General features: G+C 46.0%; 1 protein-coding gene across 11 annotated transcripts in view; it reads right to left on the bottom strand.

The window, feature by feature from the left end:
- tanc2b (tetratricopeptide repeat, ankyrin repeat and coiled-coil containing 2b) overlaps positions 1-22,448 on the bottom strand; it is a 129,203-nt gene that overhangs the window by 38,924 nt on the left and 67,831 nt on the right. For 8 of the 11 annotated variants that reach the window (XM_068582622.1, XM_068582627.1, XM_068582623.1 and 5 more), the window contains 2 exons: positions 6,676-6,792; positions 1,292-1,440 (listed from right to left, as the gene is read on the bottom strand). In XM_068582622.1, coding sequence (XP_068438723.1) covers positions 1,292-1,440; positions 6,676-6,792 — 266 coding nt within the window. Of the gene's footprint in view, positions 1-1,291; positions 1,441-6,675; positions 6,793-18,747; positions 19,113-22,448 lie in introns of those variants that run through there. The other 3 variants (XM_068582630.1, XM_068582631.1, XM_068582629.1) reach the window with 3 other exon arrangements.

The raw sequence follows: 22,448 nt of genomic DNA, 5'->3' as shown, positions 1-22,448 counted from the left end.
CAGATGGCGTTAGGAAGTCATCCACGTCGAATGGAAAATGGTGGATTGGTTGTTTTTACAGAGAGAAAAGAAAGCAAAGATAACCTTCACCTAATGCAGAGTTTTTATTCAAAGCAGGTCACTATCTGCCTGGCGTCGTGTTAATTAACTACAGTATAAAAATGGTGGGCAAATCGGTTGTGACACACATTAGGACAAAGTTTCAGATTGATAACTGAAACGTCTGCTCTCCAGAAAATCCCTTGCATATTAAGGAAAAGTTCCAACAAAAAGCCCACTCTCTCTAATCTGCTGATAGATGTTGTCTCTATCATCTTTTTGTCGGCTAATGAATCAAACAATCTGGAAAATTCGGCGCAGATATCTAAAATAATAAGTTTGTACTGTGTGCACGATGCAGCCGGTGTGAGTCACGTCTCTAAAAAGAGCCGCTTGAATAAACCTCTCTCAATTTATACACCCCCACTGCTACAGCGGCGCTCGCGTCGAGCACAGGCAGTCCATCAGTCTAATCGCTTATCTGCAATGCTTTAGTGCAAACTCATACCTGGGCCAGGCTTTGAACGCCTCAGCAACAGGTTCTCACCCCTTCCCTCCCCTTTTTATTTTTACTCTCTGTGTCTCTCTTTCTGCCGCCACTGTTTTTCTTCCCTCGGTTTGGGAAACTCATACCTGTCAAATCAGGTTTAGGTAGAGAAACCAGGGCATCTGCTGCAGAGCCCAGAGCGCGGCCCGTTGTGCCAAGAGCTGTTTGTTGCACAACTGCCAAACTCACAAATTGAAAGGTTGCGGTGCGGGAGACAAACCTTGGACTTGCCGCAACTCAAGAAACTCGCTTTCAATAGGGCAAAGTTTAAAAGCACCGTGGGACAAAATATAATAATATATATATTAAAAAAAAGTAATTAGACGAGGAGATATCTGAGGCTCTGATTCATTTTGAATCTATCTTTTGATCTGGCAACCCTGACAGCCAAAGATCTGTCAAAAAGCGAGCGCAAACACGGATACGATGAAGATAAAACGTCAAAACAGATCGACTTGAGACAACCGGGTGTTTGCTCGAGTTGCAGGGCGGATAGAAACGTGTCGGGATCGCAAGACGCGGCGAGACGAATTGATAAAGATGAACCATAACAGTAAGGGTGTGAAAGGAGGGTGTAGGGAACTAAAAAAAAAGGGTGCTTGCTGGCGCCAATTGATCATCTTAAGTCTGAAGTCTGGAGGGTTTTGTCTACAAGAGAGAGTCTCTCAGTAGCGGGATTGTGGGATTCAAAAGTGAGACGGGTACCTGTCTCGCCTCGGGTTCCTCCATGCTGTACTGGGTACCGGCGGGCCCCTCGCTCACTTTGTCTCCCAGAAGGAAACCCAGGCGCGTCATCAATGTGTTGGCTGCCTCGTCCACCGACGGAGGGGGGCCCAGCTCATGGCTTGACTCCCCTGCAGAGACGGGAGGAGGTGGAGGAGGGGAAGAGAGAGAAAGAGAGAGAGAGAACAAATGTGTGTCAGTGCTGGAGAAACAACAGGTTTTCACCCCACGCCCTAAAAAAAACCCTACTTTTAATAACTTCTTGTCCGCCACCTCTCTTTACCCGCAGACACATCAGCGTGTATCTGCTACGCTTTGCATCAACGGACCCGGATACAGAACACACACACACACACACACACACACAGCACCTGCGCTCACGACGTGAAACACCCTCACCTGAGCTGTTCCCGTAAACTCAAGAGCTGTGCGTTAAAAGGCATGTCCGTTGCCGGCGTCTTCTTTACTTAAAAGTTTTTACAAAAAAAAACAAAAACACACAAAAATCCCGTCAGAATCCGTTCTCGCTCATTGAGAACCAAAAAGAAGAAGAAAAAGCCCTCTTCCTTCGGCAGCTCTTTCCGCACCACTCATCACCACCGCAGCTCGTGTGACGTAATGAGATACGCCCTTTACCTGCACGTATCTGTGTGTGTGTGTGTGTGTGTGTGTGTGTGTGTGTGTGTGTGTGTGTCAAGAGAGAGACTGTGTGTGTCTTTTAAAGACAAAGCGAGTGTGTTTCAACCTCTTTATCCTGTTTACAGACGACTCGCTCGGAAGAGAGGAAAGAAAACAGCAGGGTGATCTTGTGTGAAGATCAGATGATCACACACACAAACACACACATGCGCACATTTCAGTTGTCATCTTTGCAGGAGGAACCAACCAAATAAATTACCTCACCTTGTCGCCCTATTACCTGGTTACTCTCCACCCATAACAAGCCCTCACTGGTGGTGTCATGTTTTTTTGTGTGTGTGTGTGTTTCTTTTAATAACACCTGGCTATCGTGCCCTCGGGGGTGCCTAACTATATCAGTTACACTTTATTCACTCGAGTGTGTCACTCTCGGAGCTCAAGCTTTCACTAATTACTCACTCTTTCTCTCTCTCTCTCTCTCTCTTTCTCTCTCACGACCAGCAGGGTGACTTAGCGGCTGAAAACAGACGTCTGTAATTGGATGAACGGGTCTGAGAATTGGCCGAGACATTAATGACATGGAAGCCGGCGGCACGAGATAGCCGGCGTTTAAATAAACAGCGGCGAGGCAGAGCGGCAGGGCCGGTTCTCTTTCACACACACACACACACACATATATACACACACACACTCTCTCTCTCTCTCGCTCGTTTTCCTGCCGGGCAGGTCGGACCAGACTGGCAGGTAGCGACATGACGTCCTGACTGACGACCATTAGAAAGTCCCAGCGGCCGCTCCACCTCTCTGAAGACAGACAGCTTGTCTAAAAGCATGTGTCCTCTCTCTCTACCTCTCTCTCCCCCTCTATCTCTCTCTCGCGTCCGTTTAAAGACTCACAGACGGACAAGGCAATCTAAAGCCGCGCTGTCAGGATCCTTATTAGATTGACTCCAAGTCCCCTTTGAGGAAGTAAGACGGATCGGCACCTTTTAAAGGAGGAAAAAAAAAAAAAAACGAAAAAACTGTTGCAGAGCCTCAATAAAAAAACAATAACGAGGTAATCGCAGCGCGCGTTAGGTCCAAAGCGGCTAATAAGGAGCCGTGGTGAGGTGGCTACGGCGGCTTAGTGAAGTGAAGCAGGATGTATATGTGGAGCAGGATACGTTCGCGAGGAAGGTCCTCCAAGGTCACGAAATCCTCGAAGAAAAAAAAAAGTGCTGAACGCAGAAATGGAGAAGATGTCTGTAAATAACATTACAGTCTCCCGGAAAGGCAGTATGGTGGGGGGATGGATGAGTTGTGTGTCTGAACAAAGGCACGAACATCTATCCAGTGGCCCATTATGTATAAATATATATGTGTGTGTGTGTGTGTGTGTGTTGTCTGGACATGGAGGCAGTGAAGTCTCCTTGACAGACTGGGAGCAGCAAGCAGTGAATACATTAGCACTGATTAGTCAACCGCTCCTGCGGGGTTTGTGGCCGTGACCGTGATCAAACAGGGGGGGCTTTCTCTTTCTCTCTCTCTCTCTCTCTCTTTTTGCCTCTGTGCGAGTGTTTGTCTGCGTCCTTCTCGCTCATCTTCTTTGTTCACTTCTCTCTCTCCACGTCTGTTGAGTTTCCTTTCTTTATCCGTTTCCCTTCTCGAGCGGCGGCCAGCTGTTGGACAACAGTCTGTGCTTTTTAAGTCGTACGTGGGAGGTGGGAACTCTTTAATCTGGACGCTGGAGGTCACGGCGACTCCCCGTGAGCTCAACATACGCAAACCTGTCGTGTCCTTAAACGCCACACACTCCAGAGAAACAACAACGATGTCGTCAAACATACCGCTGCTGTCACGAGGCTGTCAAATACACTTTGAAAGATTCAAAAACGTCATGTTCATCCGCTTCCAACGCTAACGAGCTCCTATCAAAAGGGGGAAAGTGCATTGTCATATCGCGGCGGTGGCATACTTTAGATTTCTTTTCCTGTTTATAGCGATTTTTTTGTTCTTAAAATACACAATTCGACAATCTGAAGACAAAAAAAAAACAAAAACGTTGCGATCGCTTCAAAGCTACGCGACGGCATCGCTAGAGGATCATTCAACCGCGCACACACACACACACACACAACACACACGCACCTACCAGTGGATTTCCTGAGCTGCGAAAAAGGAGACAGATGGTTGCCATGGCAACTATCTTGCGCACACACACACACACACACACACACGCACACACACACACAGCCAGGAATGTGTTTCTGTGCGAGCGCATCTGTTTCTCCCCCTCGACCGAGCGAGCGAGGGGAAGCATGTGCGCTTGCAGGCGGGAGGGAGGCACAGGAGACGTATTAATAGGTCCGAGGCTGCAGGTGAGATGGCACATACCATGTGTGGCAGCTCTTATTTCACCCTACACCTGGCCGCTTTTACCTTTTTACCCCTCAGCTTGCAGAGAGCGCACACAAACGACGACGAGAATCCCCCCCCCCAAAAAGCAAACAAACATTTATTTGTAGAGAAAAGGTAAAAAGACGAGCAGGAGGAGGCGCACCTGTGTGCGAGAGGTGAGAATGAACTCGCACAAGAAGCTGTTGACGAGCAGGAGGCAGCGGTTACCAGGTAGATTCACACCCAATTTTAGAGAGTACCGGGCATACACACACACACACACTCTCACACACACACACACACACACACACACACGCAGATGGGCATGCACCGGCGAACGCATCGCGGCTGGGAAGGTAATCGCGAGATCCGAGGAATGAATTTCACATTCCTTCCTGATCATATCTACGCCAGAAAAATTGAGGTTTTTATACACAAAGGAACGCCAGGATGCTATAAGCTACGTCCAACGTGACAATGAGCAGCTTCATCTTGGGTATTTATTTGAATGAAGGGTGAAATTTGATAGAATAACCAAAATACACGACGCCACCTTGTTATTTCACACGGGGACAGTTCCTCCATTGTTGTTCCGCAACACTTTGCAAAGTCTTGAACACATTTTGTCTTTAGCTGCTGCTTTCCTTTGTCATCATTTTGTTGCATTTGGCTCATTTTAATTTGTAGTTTATTTAGCTTTCTTTCATAAACCTTTGGCCTTGTCTTTTTGGCTTATCTTGCACATTCAGCTCTCCAAATCCATGACCTTCAATTCCATGTTTTTTGCCCGCTTACAGTTCACATATTTCCCAAAACCAGAGAGACATCTGCGTTTCACATTTTTCCTAACGCCTCAATACCTGCTGCTTAAGCCTGAAACAAAGCTGTCAATCAAGCACAGACACGCCCCCGTAGTGTTATATTCAAACTGCCTGCAAAAAAGGATGACTAAGCATGATTTCATTTGGACTCCAACTCAACTCCACAAGAACATTATGAGATAAAATTATTATCCGTACGCGCCCACAACTCCGGAAACTTCCTGTCAGCGAGTTCCAGCTCTTACATCATAAAAAGCTTTCACTCCGATGATGTCAGGAGGCCGGCTCGTGGTGAACTTTACAAGCCATCCCGCGAAGATATTTACCATATTTACGAGCCCGCAAATCTCTTTGTGGGCCATGAAAGAAAAAACATGAAGCCGGTACCTGACGTGCTCCCCGGATGTCGAGTGTTTGTTCGCGCTTATCGGATGTTGAAGTCACCGCCCTCAGTTAAGAGCTCGGATGTCCATCTGTCAACCCCGAGTCCTCTACCCCCGAAAAGGTAAAACTCGTCTCACCCCTCCCTGGTTCCTCTGCAGCTCCAGTTGCTATTGACAGAGAATTCCCCTTTTTCCTGCCTCAGCGGCGCTGGAGAAGATTACCATCTCAGCCCCGGAAATGTCACATCTGCAGCGGCTCTCAGCGGCTCATCCCGAAGCCCATCGCTTATTTTCACAGTCTATTTCACAGGTGCGATGCCAAAATAAAGCCAGAGGACGACGGTCTCTTCAGCAGCGAGTCAGGTAGCAGAACTAAAGGGTCTTACCCAACAGACTATTTAGACTTCTATAGAAATATTTATTTAAAATAAAAAAAGCATATTCTAGTACCTACTTAGAGCTCCCATTGAGCAGAGGCTCAGCAGAAGAGGCTGGCAGACGGAGAACACTGGAAGCGCTCTTTCCACCATTTTTTTTTCTCGTTAAGTTACACAAAGTGAAGTCCCGAGACCTCCGCCCCCCCTCTCCCACCTCAGGGTGCTGCCGCATCATGCCGAGGAAGTCCTCGCGGCCAACCGGAGGTCGGAGCCGAGGAGACAGGTCAGGAAGCTAATGCTGCACTTCTCAGGCGGCGGCCACAGGAAAGAGGAGGAGAGATGAGAAAGCAGATACCGCTAGGATCTTTAGCGTAGCGGCGGCGGCGGCGGCTATCCTCGAGTGACCGGCTGTTTACCGTGAGAGAGGAGGTGCGACGAGGAGCACGGGGGAAGGAAATCTAGACCGTCCACGGGATTACTGAGCCACCGCCGACTGTGAAGTTACCAGAAAAAGCAGCGGAGGCAACTAGACAAGAGCGAGGGAGCAGCGAGGGGAGGATTAAAGCGACAGGGAAGGAGGAGGGAGGAGGAGGATGGACACTGTGGGCTCCAGCGGAGCCAGTTCATTAACGACCTTTCGCGAGTGTTTTTCAGCGAAACTCTCTGAATCTTTCTCTCTCTCTGCCGCATTCAGGAAGACGAGAAGCAACATGCTGAGAGGTAACACGACTGAAATGAGGGATGAGCTGGCCAAAAAAACTAAAACTTACCAGGGCAGTATGTGTCCAGGTCTGGATTCCTGGCAGTGGTGGAGGTGTGTGTAGGGGAGCCAAGCTCTGATTGAGGAATGCGAGGGCTCTCCACAAACTTTGCTTTCCGCAGAGGCGCTGGGAGCAGAAAGCGCACACACACACACACACACACACACACACATATAGAGAAAAGAGAGGACGACATGCACACACACACAGAAACACACACATGTACACAGATCAGGGAGATGGAAGACAAGAAAGAGAGGAGCGACAGGGACAGGACAGAGAGGGAGGAAGATAGAGAGCGTATGAACTTGAAGCAGCACACTGATAACAAGACTGAAACATCTTTTCTGAAGGCTTTCCCTCGGGGTCACATGACGCTAAAAGAAGCTAAAGCTAAGGAGCGAAAAAGCTAAAACAAGCGGCGTGAACCCCGACCGGCCAGTGAAATGTAAAAAATGTCACCACACGTAGAGGTTTTTATTTTCATTTCATGGATCTTTCAGCTGGAAAGATGGACTGTGTAAAAAAAAAGAGAGAGAGAGAGAAAAGAATTTGTTGTGTCTGTTTGTCCGGCGTCATAATCACACCGAGAATGCAAATGAGATCCATTTTTGGAATGTTCTCTCGCCTCGACTCGAGCACGACGTCTGAGACATCAAACGAGTCCCCCTCGACGAGAGGGAGGGAGGGAGGGAGGGAGAGAAAGCCGGGGGTGGTGGTTGTGACACGATCTTTTTCTGGGTTCCTGGTCACGGTGCGGAGAGAGCGTAAAGCGCCGCTACCCAAAAACAAAAAAACGCTTCTGGTGTCACAGTGCGAGTACGTTGATGGCGACCGGGGGACACTTGCTGTGTAAGAGTTATTCAATGGCTGAGGAAAACGTACAGCACAGCAGTTTATACAGCAAGACAAGAGTGTGTGTGACCTCCAAAAGCGTTGCTCACATCCAAGCAGGTTTTCAGGACATGCAGGAGTCTTTTCTCTGAGTCCGACAAGCAAAGGAATTGAGCTAATTTTCAACTGGATAAGAGTGAATTTGTTCTTTTTTTTTGTACTTTGTACCCGTGTGGGCAGTGATCGGAGGATAATTTGTTCTCAATTGGTTAATCTGGTTAAACGAGGGTTTAAAATAGATTATGTACTGTATGCTGTGACTGTGAAGCGGTCCGACTGCGGGTGAGTGCACATCTCCAGACGCTGTACGGCAGCTGAGACGTTCAGGCAACAAGCTCCTCTGCACTTTGATCTGGTGTTTCTGTTACAGATAAAACCCGTAATGCATACGCATGTGTGTGTATGTGTGTGTGTGGCTACTGTATGTACATTACTGCACTCGAAAATGAACAAGTGTGCTACAACGAGTGGGATCATGTATAAAGAAAACAGAAAAGGACCAAGGACGGTGCCATGAGGAACGCCATCTTCAATATAAAGACATTTTTCAAGTCATGCAAATTATACCGTAATCCCAAATTGTCCCGTTGCATTGTGGGCAATGTAAGTGCCAGATTTTGACCAGGAAGAATACATAAAGAATAAAACTATAGCCAACATGTTACCATTTCTGCCTGTTTTGTTTGTCCCATCTTCACATTAGACTTATTGATTTACATCTTACATTTACATTGTAATCTCTTAAAACAACCCAAACCAATATTTAGCCACTTCTACCTGTTTATTTGCTGATGTACATGTATCATCAAACTATTTTAAATGGACACCGAGGCCATGCTGTGTATTAGAGTTTAAAAGAGTTAATTTAATGCATGAGCAGCAGACACAGAAGTACTTTTTCCAACATACTGACGTTGAATGTTAAACTGCTCCTAAATGCTTACGATGCGGTTCAATGCAGAGGTCAAATGACATGCATGCATCTGTTTGCATATGATTATCACATTTTTATTGCAGTGACACTGGTTGGCATGCATCCTTATGAATCTGCATAAAAGCAGATAGCATCACTGTCCACCGACTTCAACCCAATTGTCTTCAAAATGTCAGTTCAAAGACACTGACTATATATATATATATATATATATATATATATATATATATATATATATATATATATATATATATATATATATATCTCAGTGGTAGTGTTTCTCGAGCCATGAGGGAGCATGTAATCCTTCATTTTATCTCAACGACACTGAGACGGAGCCACGCTTACAGCCGGCGCAGCCGTGCTCTGAGCTAAATGGCTAAAGTGAGACGAGTGCGTTAGCATTTTTCCAGCTAGCATCAAACGGAGCGTACAGCCGCGGCCGGCGGTAACGTGATTAGATGTGCGGGTATTTGGGCAGTAAACAAAGTACAAGGACAAACGTCAGGGGGAAAGATGGCACTATGTTCAAAGTGAAGGAATCAGTCATGTGGTTGCATCTCATCCTGATGGGGACAAGCACGTCTGGGGGAAATTTAATGGGAATTAATCCAGTAGTTTGGAGGCATTTTACAACGAGCAATGAGAGAAAAACATTTAAAAAACGTAATAATGAGAATTCATTCACCTTTATCTGCATCTTTAGTAAAAAAACTCATCACTTTTGCACCAACTTTCCACCAATTGACTGCAATCTGTTGTCAGGATTAAAGATATTCTGCTCACGCACTTACAGACACGCAAACAAACACAAACTAAATATCCTGGCGGCGGAAATAAAGAACTCCTTCAGCGCTATGAGTGTGTGTGCGTGTGTGTGTGTAAAGGAGATGCGTTGGCTTGCCACACACTGAGCGCTAACACTGTGTTGGTATGGTCTGCAGAGGACCCGCTAATTGACCACATCTAGGACGCGAGCCAGCACAGATGCCACAGCGAGAACCGACTGACAGCCAGGAGGACGGAGGGAGTTATTCTGGACGGGATCAGCTGCCATGAAAGAAACTCCGACAGAGACACTTCATGCGTTCGGCCTGACGCACGGCTGGTTTTGTTTTTTAATTACTTGTTGTATATTTTGGCGAGAGTTCATTTCGTTTACCATATTTTATTTTTTTTTTTGATTTCAAGTCATTTGAAAATAAGTCATTTTATTTTACCGACAAACGTTTGTAAAACAATGTGCAATGGGAAAAAAATTACATAATTGTTTAATTAATTCATCTTTTTCATTCAAAAGGTTTCAGCTGAGATGACTTACTTTACCTCCAGATGCAAGAAAAGCCAAACATAAAGGAAAGCACGGCAAAATATGGGTCTGTATACATGTGTCAAACATTGAATATCAGACTTTTTATATAGTTTTTTACTCCTAATTTGACTTTCAAAGCATCGCCCTGCTTACAAAGTTAGTGTCAGTCATTTGAAGGCAATGAAACAAGGGAATTAAAGGACCTTTGACCTTCAGGTGGAAGTTTCACCACATACAAAACTGTACTAGGATACTTTTTACACATTTTTAGGAAAACTAGGAAGCGATACGCGCTTTGTTTGCTCGTGCAAAAAGAGCCCAAAGTTACAACAACACTCGCTTTCCTTTTTCAAACCAGTCCTGCCTTTAAACTCCGATAAGCCGCTCTTGCACCGGCGGCGACGAGCTTGCAACAGCTTGCACTAGCTTGTAACGAGCCACAAGGAGACTGTGACGAACCGAGCTTTCACGTGACGCAGAAAGAAAAAGAAAAAAAACAGTTTTCACATTTTCAAATCTTTTAACAAAGCCGGCCTGATGCTGAACAGCTGCTGACGACGACTCTGCAAAGAGACTGAAAGCATTTCCCACGCTGGAATATCAGTTTCTGGATAAAACTAGGAGGTGAAAGGGAGATTATCGTCCCTTTTTGTTTTGTTTTTTTGTCTCCCTGATCTCACCTCTATAAAAAATGCCGAAGTGAGACTGTGTCTATCGGGGAGTAATCCCCTCCACAGCGGCGGCTCCGGGAGACTTAAATCCCAGGGACTCCTCTCCTGCAGCTCAATGGGTGCCAGGCTGAGGATGGGTGACACCGTGATGGATGGCAGCAGGCAAATCCACTCCTCTAATGAGCTTATGAATAAATATCTCCAGTGTGTGCGTGCGTGCAGATGCACGTGGCCGTGAAGTAGATTATTTGCAACATGCTTTAGATGTGTGAGGGCGTGAATATGAATATGCATGCGTGCAAGTGTACATGTGAGATTAGAGGGAGAACAGGGTGAGTGGGTGAGGGAGGAGGGGGAGGGGGGGAGAGAGATCGGCGACAATGGACAGAGGGAACATGAAAAGAAAGAGCTGATCTCTACTCCCAAGGTAGTCGCCATGCACATGCACACACACACACACACACACACACACACACACACACACACACACAGCATTTGGTGAAATCTTCAGCGAAGAGAGTCAATATTGTGATTCAAAAATCACGTGTGCAAGGGTGCTGTGCCGACGCCCCTCCCACTCCCACCCGTGGACGCAAACCTGTGCTTTTCTGCAAACATAACGACAAAATCTGAATATGAATTAGCGGCTTCTGACACAGCGATGCGCGGTCAAAGGAGACGTTCCTGGTGTCTGAATCGCCGCCGTCTCAGCTTCGTACGACCTCAGGCGCCCACGCATCCACACACACACACGCACACACACACATAGTGTTGTTGAGGACGTGCATCGCCCAGCTGTCTGCAACCAAAGCGGAGCTTTTACAGAAACGGAGCACTATGGCAACAGCAAGAGCACGGGGGGGAGGGAGGGAAACGACAGGTCTCGTCCACCTTCTTCTTCTGTGGTGGCGGTGACACGGAGGGGACGGGGGATGTTTACACCGACACTAAAAGCTTTAAGGTCCCCGATACGTTTGCTCTAACATTTATTCAAGCGGCGTCTTTGTGTCGGTTCGGTCTTCCCTCCTCGGCTGCGTTCAAGGAACCCGGCTTTTAAAAAAAATATATACAAGCTGCAGCGACGGATGCTCGGGTCCTTTGAGCCGCCGGCTGCGTACTGTCAGCTTGGCTTCTTTGACATTCATTTATTCTTCAGGTATCGGCTGAGTGGCATGCTTCATTCAATTCTTATTAAAGATATCTCGATGTGTATATTGTGATGTGGCTAATACATAAAATGCTCGGTGTTCTTACATTGGACTCAACTCTTCATGCGCATGCATGCGTCATATTTTAAGATGGGGAATTCTTTATGAGTTTTAATCGGTTTAGCCAGACGGCTAAATATATTGAAACTCATCTCCCTCCACTGTGTTCTACTCATTTTAAAGCTGTTTCACCTCCATGCATTGATGTGCTCAGAGCGTTGGGACCCGACAGCAGGAAATAACACTGTGATCATGTTAGAAAACAGAAAAGGACTCAGGACGGTTCCTTGAGGAACGCCATATTTAATATCAAGGCACCCATGCCTCAAGTCGTTCAAATTGTCATCATTATGGGTGTCAAACAGTAACACAACACTTTGTCAGCAACAACAATGATCATCAGTTCCTGTACACGAAAAATAAACAAGTGTGGGAAGCGAGTGGGATCATGTATAAAGAAAACAGAAAAGGACCAAGGACGGTGCCATGAGGAACGCCATCTTCAATATAAAAGACATTTTTCAAATCATTCAAGTTATCCCGTAATCCCAAATTGTCCCGTTGCATTGTGGGCAATCTAAGTGCCAGATTTTAACCAGGAAGAATACATGAAGAATAAAAAAGACAATACGTGCATTTCAACACTTACTGTGTGTCAGAAGAAATATTTACTACGTCCCAATATGTATAATTACATCGGATGGGTTTTTTTAACGTTCGGTCGCATTTTGCCAACTTCTCTGGTTATTGAGAAATTATTGAGCGTCAACGTAGTATTACCTAGTAAAAGTACGCACTTTGTATGTGTTAAAACAAAAGAAAACTATGTGATTTGGAATGCAGAAGAAGTGCAGCAGTAAACAGAGTATTTTTTTTAACACATTGTAAATAAATTAAACCACAGATGCGGCTGATAATTAACGTGGATCTTCAGACGTGCCGTTTCCCTTTAATTTCACCGTCTTAACGCATCGGCCCGGAGGCTCGTTCCCAGTGTGCGCATCGTGATCTGGCTCACGGGGGGATTTTTTTGTGCGTTTGTCTTGTTGACTTGTTGAACAATATAACGCAGACCAGATGTTGCTGCGCTGTTCAGCCACGGCTTCGAAGCCGAGGCAGCAAGTGCATGTCGATTAGCCAGACGGCCTCTCCCTCTTTTATGTGCTCTGTGTGTGCAAAGTGTGTGTGTGTGTGTCTGCCGCACACGCACGTACACGCACACATGAATCTATCATTACAACCTTGGGAGGATTAGCAGAGCAAGGTGAGGCACCGGCAGAATTTTAAGAGGGCGGAGGGAGGGGCTGAATTTCTATGAACGCTCATTAGCCGAGCTCTCTCAATGCCCCAAAAAACACCTTGATGCACCTTATCTGGAGGCCTGGATTAGACCGATGGCACAAAACCAAAGTGACATCGAAACCACATCAACAAAGAAGGAAATTAGATTAGAGATTAGAGACATTGTTAAAGGTATTTTGCATAAAATTACAATGATTACATGAACCTGTCTGCAGCCGTCTACGAGCAGCGATCTGGAAGGTGAAAGACATTTTTTTAAATACCTCAACAGAGCGGACACAGTTAGTAATCCTCACACGGTCTGATATCAAGTTAAACCCAAACTCGACTGACAAAACATGACCTTTTTTCTCATCTGGGCCCAAGCGTCCTCCTTAAAAGCAGATTTGAGGTTTTTCCATTTCTTCACTGTGATTGTCACGGCAGCTGAATGCATATTACTATTTGTGTCTGCTTTCCATCTTTCGTAAGGCCCTTTAATCAAGTGCAGCCTTCTTTGCATCACTCCATCTCTGGTCTAAATCCCTATTGTGTACATATATATATATATATAGAAGTACTTGCGTCCACACCGCAGGCGTACTGTGCAGCCGTCCACTCTGGTGAGCAAAAGCCTTCATTCCTTGAAGGACTCGGCCTCCATGACTCAGCTGCTGAGACATCGCGGCCATTGTTACCGCTGAGCGGTTTGGCCGCCGCCGACTCTGTCATGGTTTTCTCTTCTTTAGCGGCGGGGATGATACACAGAAGTGTGACCGCGACAGATGATATGACACGATTACCCTTCAACGTGATACCGGTTGGCCACGACAGCAGAAAAAAAATATTCAATTACGGGACGCCGGTTATGAATCCTGTCTCTTTTTCTTTCGCGATGCATTGTTGTAGGAACATCACGCTGGCATTTGACTGTTTTTCTGTTATTGTGGTTATATAAATGCAATTTATGATTCAGTTAAATTGCTGCTGGAGCGCCCTGTAAATATGCAGGTGCAAACTAAACTATTTTCGCTGCGAGCAATCAACCCTCAATCATCGAGTCTTTTGGCAAAGGCAGCGCAGTGTAAACTTGACAGAGACTGAACGACGGCATTTACTAAAAGCTGATTGTCTGATATCAGCATGTCCTTGTGCAAAACAGCACTTACACTGCACATTATGGTGACTTTGTAGCTACTTATGACATATTTGTACATCTATGTGCAGCTCTTTCAACAGCTTTTTAGTTTTTCTTTTGGGAATTCTCAATAATCGGTCGACCCTGGACCGTAAACCTTTCCCATAGCTTAGCGGTAGTCGCGGGAGGCCCGCTCTCCTCATCAGCAGGCCGTAGAGTTGAAATACAATACTTATAAGAAAGCCAGACGCACATAATTGTCAAGGATACACACACACACACTTGATACAGAGGCCTAATAATAGCACGGCTGCCTTGACCCTCGGTTCCCAGATGGAGAGCAGCCTTTTTTACCTCGAGATATTTATAACTCGGCGGGTAACACTCAACTTAAAAGGGCCACGCCCTCGCCATTGAGGAAAGAAACAGGACGAGCTGGATGATTTCACGTCTGACAGAAGCTGTAATCAATTGTTGCTCCCATGTAATCCCGCCATGACTGAGCAAATAAGTTAACAACAGACAGGCAGGAGTTGAATGGTAATGCTGAGGCCGGTGTCATTGTGCAGTCCTGTGCAGCGGTCTGTAAGGATTCGGATACGCATGGACACACACACACCAACAGTAACACACTTCTTTAGGCCCCTGTGTGTGTGTGTTTCACAGAGAAATTGTTTGCTCAGCTCTCCACCAGCAGCATTCGCAGAAAGCAGTGAGGTGGTATACGTAACCCACTGCTCTGTTTTGTAAGCAAATCATTATTATCGCTATTTTTAGCACACTGCGGGTTTCTCTGTTCCACTCCACAGCTTTTTTTTTCCCCAGAAGGTACTGCTAAATATACAGATAAGACCAAAAGTAAGCAAGCAGCACACTGTAAGAGAGACATAGTTATGTCATTTGTGAAGCAGCTCTCATTCAAAGGTGGAGCTTTTTGCTAAAGGAAACTTAAGCAGCAATGTCTTGTCTCACTAACACAGATAAATATGTTAATAGAAATGCTTCAAACACTTGGAATTAAAGAGTGAAACGAAAGGAGAAAAACATAAAAGGCCTGGAGGATTAAAACTGTAATTTAATAATAATAGTCCAAAAAAAGAAAGCACAAGTTTGCTATTCTCAGATCAAGAGGTGAGGTATTTCACAAAAGGCAGTCTGAAAATATGAATGTCTGAGAAAGAAGACAATAAAGGACTTGATATAAAGGAGGTTGCAGTTCATTTAAAGCTTTACAAAGCATGTAAAAGAGCTGCGTAGTGCCATAAGCAGAGGGGCAATATGATGAGGAATTAAGATTAAAATCAATCTGAATTCTTTATGCTTTTTAATCTGTTTGGCCAGACGGCTGAATATATTGAAACTCATCTCCCTCCACTGTGTCCTACTCATTTTGAAGTTGTTTCACCTCCATGCATTGATGTGCTCAGCGCGTTGGGACCTGACAGCAGGAAATAACCCTGTGATCACGTCACCGAGTGGGATCATGGATAAAGAAAACAGAGAAGGACCGAGGACGGTGCCGTGAGGAACGCCATCTTCAATATAAAGACATTTTTCAAGTCATTCGAACTATCCCGTAATCCCAAATTGTCCCGTTGCATTGCCAGCACCAACAATGATTAAAGTAGCATAAAACATATGCATGAGAGGCCAAAAGCCCAAAAGGTTTATCACAGATCTCCCCCAATGTTGATCCAAATATTTTGTATTTTCCCGTTGCCCTTCAAGCCCTAACCCTATTTATTGTTTGAGTTGTGTTTAGAGGTTGTACATGGGGATTATATATTATTGGAGCCTGGTTTTTTAAGTTTAATTTGACACCTAACATAATTTTTTTTCTTGATTTTTACCTTGTGACCCGATAAGGGGTCCCCTAAATTCACAGAATTACATTCTAGTGATATCAATATTCAGTTTATGACACAATGTCATAATCATTACAGTCATTCTTTTGTTGTTACTGCATTGCTGTGTTTTGCTTGATAACCTCTAATCTGAAACTTTTGTAACACGCCGTCATTTAGGTAAGTTGCAAGGTTAAAAAACTGTTTTCTTCAGAAGTTTAACAAAGAAAAGGGAGATTACAGATGGGCCCGTAATTGCTGAGGTCGGCACTGTCTGGGTTGCATTTCTTGAGCAGAGGGCATGTGGTGGCTGTTTAGACAGCTTTGGGGGAAGATTTCTAATTGCAGGTTGTTACCTGGCGTAGACTCTGGAAGCTGATTTTAAAGAGCCCGGTCGGAGGGGAGGGAGGGATTCAAGAGCACAAGAGGATGACTTCATTTTGCTAATGGCGGCTCAAGCTGCGTCCTCTGGCATCGCAAATAAAAGATTGTAATTCTAGATCCCGGGGAGTTGTTACAGGAGTTGGCAACACCGGCTCTCTCGATGACTCATCCAACGTCTTCACATTTTGAGAAGTGTCTGTAAAGGACACAGAATTAGGAGACATTCATGGGGGGCGGCGGCACCTGCTGGGTCACCTGATTGCCCGGAGACAACGGAGCGCTGCAGAGATGACGCACTTTTCTGGACCAACCTGTAAGTTAGCATCGCGCTAGCTCCCCTCCACGAAAAGCCAATGATATTATTGCGATGTGGTTTGAACGAACTTTACTACGATCGCGCGACGACTTCTCGTCGTCTCCACTGAGCAGAAAGTGGACCAGTCAGCGTTTTCTTTCGCCCACTTGTTAGCAATTGTCTTTTTTAAGACAGAGAGAGACGATAAAAGTCTCCTCAGCTCTTCTTAACCATAGACTTTGAGACGAAGGAGCCGGAAGGGCCAAAAAAAAAACTCAGCATGGTGCTTTTCATCAAGATCGAGTGGTGAAAAGAGCCGACAGCTGCATCCAAAATGCCACAAAACGGTGAATACAACCTATAATCCACTGGTTAGCAAATTAACCTCACGGTAATCTTCAGCGCGTTGAATGATAGCCCAGCTCGTTCCATGCGCCGTGTGTGTGTGTGTGTGTGTGTGTGAGGCCTAAAAAGTGAGTGAAGTAAGTTGGCTTTGAAGGCGGTCTGTCATATTTATTTCATAACCTGTCTGAAGCTCACAAGCCATTTGTCTGACACCCGCTCAAGAGGTGGCATGGGAAGGGAAATTGAGCAATTATATAAATCAATATCACTCTGATCCACTGCAGCGGATGGGACGCCTTGATTTGGCTGATTTTCAGGGAAGTGGCGGCTCGTCGGCCGAGGAGCCCGGCGACACAAGAAGCTGGAGTTTAACCGACTTTTCCTGCGAGGGCGTGTGAGAGAGAGCACATATTGTGACGTGACAGAGGAAACGGGGATGAGGGTAACCTTGGAAAACACAGTATGACAGCCACATCGGGGCACACATTTTACACCAGATATTCCCAGCATGTGCGGCATTCATGTCGTCTATTACAACCTTCATACCGGTGTAAAACAAGGCTTTGTATTTCTGTGCCGGTTGAATTGCTCTCTTCGCGGTTTCTTTGAATAACAAATTCTCGCCAGATAATGATCCTGTTCAGCTGAAGAGTCTCAAGATGGGGAGAAATGACACCGAAATCCTCGCGTATATGCTGTAGATATACACATCACCGTGGACGGGAGCTCGTTGCCGCTGCTCCATCAGATTTAAATGACCCCCATGAGGGATCTTTAAAAAAAAAACTCAAGGAAACGCTCTTTCCTCAACCTTGGACGACTCATTTCTGCGCCCTGGAAATTGGAAGTCCTTCTCGTTGTTTGCGCGGCCGGCGCATCCTGAGTGACAGCTGACAAAGTGAGCTCATCAAAGCGCTCTCTCTCCGGGTGCCGATACTAAGTGGTGTGAAAAACCGGCGGCGGGCGCCTCGTCAAAAACCATTCACCTGAGACCGCCGATAGCAGCTGCTGATGAGGTTGTTTTTTTTGCTGGCAGACATTGTTATTGAGACATTTTGTTCTGTTCATACACCAGCTAGCAGCCCCCCCCCCCCCCCCTCCCAGAGGGATGGGCCCCCCCCCAACCGGCACATGACGCTGGTACACAACAACAAGCCGCCGCCGCCGCCGCCTGCATGGCGAGGGGAGGGGCGAACAGTTCCCCAACCAACTTCATGTACCCCGCCCCGCGTACGCCACCGCTTTCGCTCCATGTGACGCTGTGCTCTGGAAGGAAAAGTGAGACACACACAACAACAAGAACAAGCACCATTAGCCGCCCACAGCTTTGTGCTTAGACACGCACAGTCCAACACACACACACACACACACACACTCAAAGACAATTGAATGCTCACCCACGCTGACGCATGAAACCGAGCAGCTCACCACGGAGGAAGAAAAAAAAAAAAAAACACTTATCGCACTCTGGTTGATTCACAGGTCCTCGAGCCTACGTTGTCATCGGAGCGCAGCCCCCCCTTTGACAAACGCATCGACGGAGGAGAGTCATCACTTCTCCGGCGCTCATCACCCCGTCAGCCCCCCCCCCACCTCCTTCACCCACCCGGTTGTCTGCGTTCGAAACCGGCGGCCGACGCCACAGCGGCCGCCGGGGCGCAGACAGCGGCAGGTGAGAAGGTGGTGGGGAGGAGAGCGAGGGATGGATGGGGGTGTCTTTTTTTTTTTTTGGGGAGGAATGAAACAAGCAAACAAGAGGGTGTGGCGGCGCTCACCATTCTCAAACCAGATCTGGCATTCCTGGAGGCTGGAGTACGGCGCCGGCTCCCCTCCCTGCCTCCCTCTCTCCTCCCGCAGAGACACGAGCAGTCCTTCCTCCCCGAGCGACGACCAGCTCATCAAAAATAAGCCGAAAAAAGAGAGAAAACGAGGAAAAGAAAGAAAGAAAGAAAGAAAAAACACCTGCAGCCGAGCAGGAGAGGGTGAATGCGGAAGAAACGGAAGCGCTCCCTCTCTCTCTCTTTCTCTCTCTCTTTCTCTCTCCTCCCTCTCTTGTTTCCTATCGGAGGAAATCTCCACAGGTTTCGGTGCTGATGCTGCCCGCTCGGTACAGTCGCAGTAAATGATACGGAGCCGAGGCGAGAGATGTGGCGCCGACGGGAGGAGCGAGAGGAGGAGGAGGAGGAGGCGAGAGGAAAAGGGGGAGGGAGGAAGAGGGAAAGGAGGAAGGAAGAGAACGCAGCAGTCACTGTGTCACTGGGGGACACAGAGGTGACACCTTTTTGTGATGGGAGGCGAAACCAAAGAGGGCTGACAGGTGACCGAAAAAACCTTTTGCAAGAAAATTACGGCAAAAAAATAAGTAAAAAAATGACAGCATCACAAAAAGAAAAATTTAAAAACGCCCGAGGAGCTTTTTTTCCCCCCTTTCTTCGTCTCCTTTCCGCCGCAAAGGAGCCGCGCATTAGCGCTTAGCGTGTTATGTATAGATGTGAGAGGCGCTATAGGAACGGGTGAAGGGGGGATGGAGGGGGGGGCGCTCGGGTCTCCAACGGATGAATGGTGCAGTGCTGCTGTTGTCATGGCAACCGCAGAGCGCAAAAAAAAAAAAAAAAAGGAGGGGGAGGAGGAAAAAGGGTGGGTATGGAGGGAGGATAGAAAACGGCATGGGAAAATAAAGGATGGGATGGAGGGAGGGTGTTATTAAAGGGACACTTTTTTTTTTTTTTTGGGACGCAGCTTTGGGGGACACATCAAAAAAAACTATTAAACGAGAGGTACTACTTGATAGGAACGAGGGTTTTTAATAATACAACCTTTCCTCAGGCCTCCTTGCGTGTCCTTGTTTTACCCTTCAAACTCTATTTGTACAGCTGCAGCCATGTTTTTTTTTTTTACGGCGATGTAAAAAAGAAAAAAGGGGGTTCGAAGCCCCGCGAGGGCCGAGAGTTTACTGTGTGTGTGTTGCTTCTGTCGCGGGTTCACATCCGTCAGGCTCGGCGAGCTCGCCGTTCTCCAAGTGTCTGTTATTCATCTCCGACACAGTCACACTTATTTCCCCAGGGGTGACATGTCCAACCAGCGTTTCCCCAAAAAAAAAAGAAAGCGACGGGCCACACAGTAGCAGGTCAACCTCTGGATAATCGACGATTGCTTATTTTCCGGTGGGGATAAAATATTGATTTGAAGTGATAGCCTATTGTGGGCTCGTCGCATATTGTCAACAAGATGCAACATATTCCTGTGAGATGTGACGAGAGGGGGAGGTTGATCACATGCCTGGCTTCAACTGGAAGACACTATGACGATTAAAATGAGCACAAGGAGGTTGCGTAAGTGTGTGTGTGTGTGAGAAACAGAAGTATCAGGACGCATTTAGACTCGGTTGCTAACTTCCGTTTATTGTTAATAAAAAAACAACTAGAAGAATGTTTGATTTTATCAGGAGAGTTATATTTTGTGGATTTTCTGGGATCCTTTTGATCTGTCTGCTATATTTTTCTTTAATTAAACGTTGTGTTCTTTACAGTCTTAATCCATTAATTCCTTTTCGGTGTCTTCTGAATCTCCAACATGAGTTTGTCAAGTATGAACTGAACTATTACCACAGTAATTACAGCATACCCAATTTAAGGGATCTAGAATCACCGAGAGGAGTTTAGAGAATACCTTTAGGCTCCAGCCGGCAGCCAGTTAGCTTAGCTTAGCTTAGCACACAGGCTGGAAACAGCTCGCCTCAATAACTCACTATTACATTATATATTGTTTGTTTAATCTGCATAAAGACCGATATAAGCTTTAGTTATAGCGTTAGAGGTGCTGGACAAAGCCAGGTAAGCCATTTCCTCCTTCCCATTTCCTGTTTAGATGCTAAGCTAAGCTAACTGGCTACAATTTGTCGCTTCATATTTACTTTACAGACACAAGCGCTCAACAATACATCAACATTATATTGATTTAGTGATATGAGTGACTTTTTTTCTGGGTTTAAAGGCAGAATTTGTGATGTAATGTTCGTAAACATTCTTTAATCATTATATCCACATTGATGATCATTATCTAAAATTTTACTGAGTAAATACTTTGTCAGTCAACCTCACCATATCGTGGCAACATCATTATCGAGGTATTTGGTTAGAAATCCTGTGATATTTCAATAAAGAGACATAAAAAGAGTGGAATAGATCCTCTCATCTTACTCTCTTTTAGAAACCCTCACAACGTAACAGCTCTTTGTTCTTCCCCTCCTGCGTCCGCCTTTCACCATCGTGTCAGCAGAACTTAATAAACTGAAACCAACGACAGAAACGGATACGAATTAAATCCCCTGGAGTAGCTTCACGATTGACACGTGACGGTAAAGGAACTGATGTTTGCGCCTAATGAAGAAAAGCCAGATACGCTACGATGCGACAGAATGACATGAGGTTTTGTCACAGCACTGACTCCAGCTGGTTTCCTTAAGAGCTCCTCCTGCGGGCATCACGCTGCCATTTCAATTACTCACTTCCTTTACTTAACCTTCCACTCTTTATTTCTCACCTGCGACAGTCGGAGTTGAGAAAAAAAAGAAGTCACATTTTCCTTCCAGCGGAACAAATTATTTGGAGTGTCCGCCGAGGCCGTGACGGTCGAGGCGAGGAAATAATGACGATAATTGAAGAACGATTTTCTCAATGTGCGAGGGAGGCGAGGGAGCTCCGAACGTCGGCGTTCATGTCGAAGATTCGCGGAGGATAAAACGCCGGATGTCCCAAATGTCGGCTCCTCCTCTCTGAAACACACCGAGAGGATGAGACGCATCAGGAGGCGTGGATGCAGGTTTGTGATGGAGGACTTTCAAGGACAAGTCCACGTTTGACTTTAAGGTGTCCAGAAACCAGGAAGTCCACTCATACGTGCTCTCATGAAGCATGCTGGGAGGACGTAGAGGCTGTTGGGTGCATTGGTATGAATTAAATCACTTAAAAGTTTTTAAAGGAGCTGCAGGATTGAAATGCTGCTAATGTGATGCATCAAATATAAAAAGCCAGTAATAGATGTGTAAATATATCTCAATTTAAAGGGTGATTCTTTAGCATGAATACTTTTACTTTTCATATATTTAGCTGACAATACATCCGCACTTTTACTTAAAATGTGACTACAGGACTTTAAGTTGCAAGAGAGTATTTGTACACTGTAGTCCTAGTACTACTTCTATAGAACTACCACCACTGTGTTAAGAACCTCGGCTTTGGAGTCAAAATGGTCGAGAAATCCTTAAAGCGCCGAGAAGAAATAGACGAAATCTGCAATTCCATGACAACTAGGGGAACTCCATCTCCTCCTGAAGAGCACGTGATCGCACGAGACTAAATAAAGAAGCAAACCTTCACACTTTACCCACACGTTCAGAGGCTGAAAACTAGTGAATGTTTGATTTTGCAATAAATAAATTGCTCCCGCTGGCCATTAAAGTTGTAGTTTACATCCA

The sequence above is a fragment of the Clinocottus analis genome, unplaced genomic scaffold (genome assembly GCF_023055335.1).
Source record: "Clinocottus analis isolate CAN_PGR_092001 unplaced genomic scaffold, fCliAna1.0.p SCAF_19, whole genome shotgun sequence".
Taxonomy (NCBI): domain Eukaryota; kingdom Metazoa; phylum Chordata; class Actinopteri; order Perciformes; family Cottidae; genus Clinocottus; species Clinocottus analis.
This window is presented reverse-complemented; position numbering and strand designations above follow the sequence as displayed.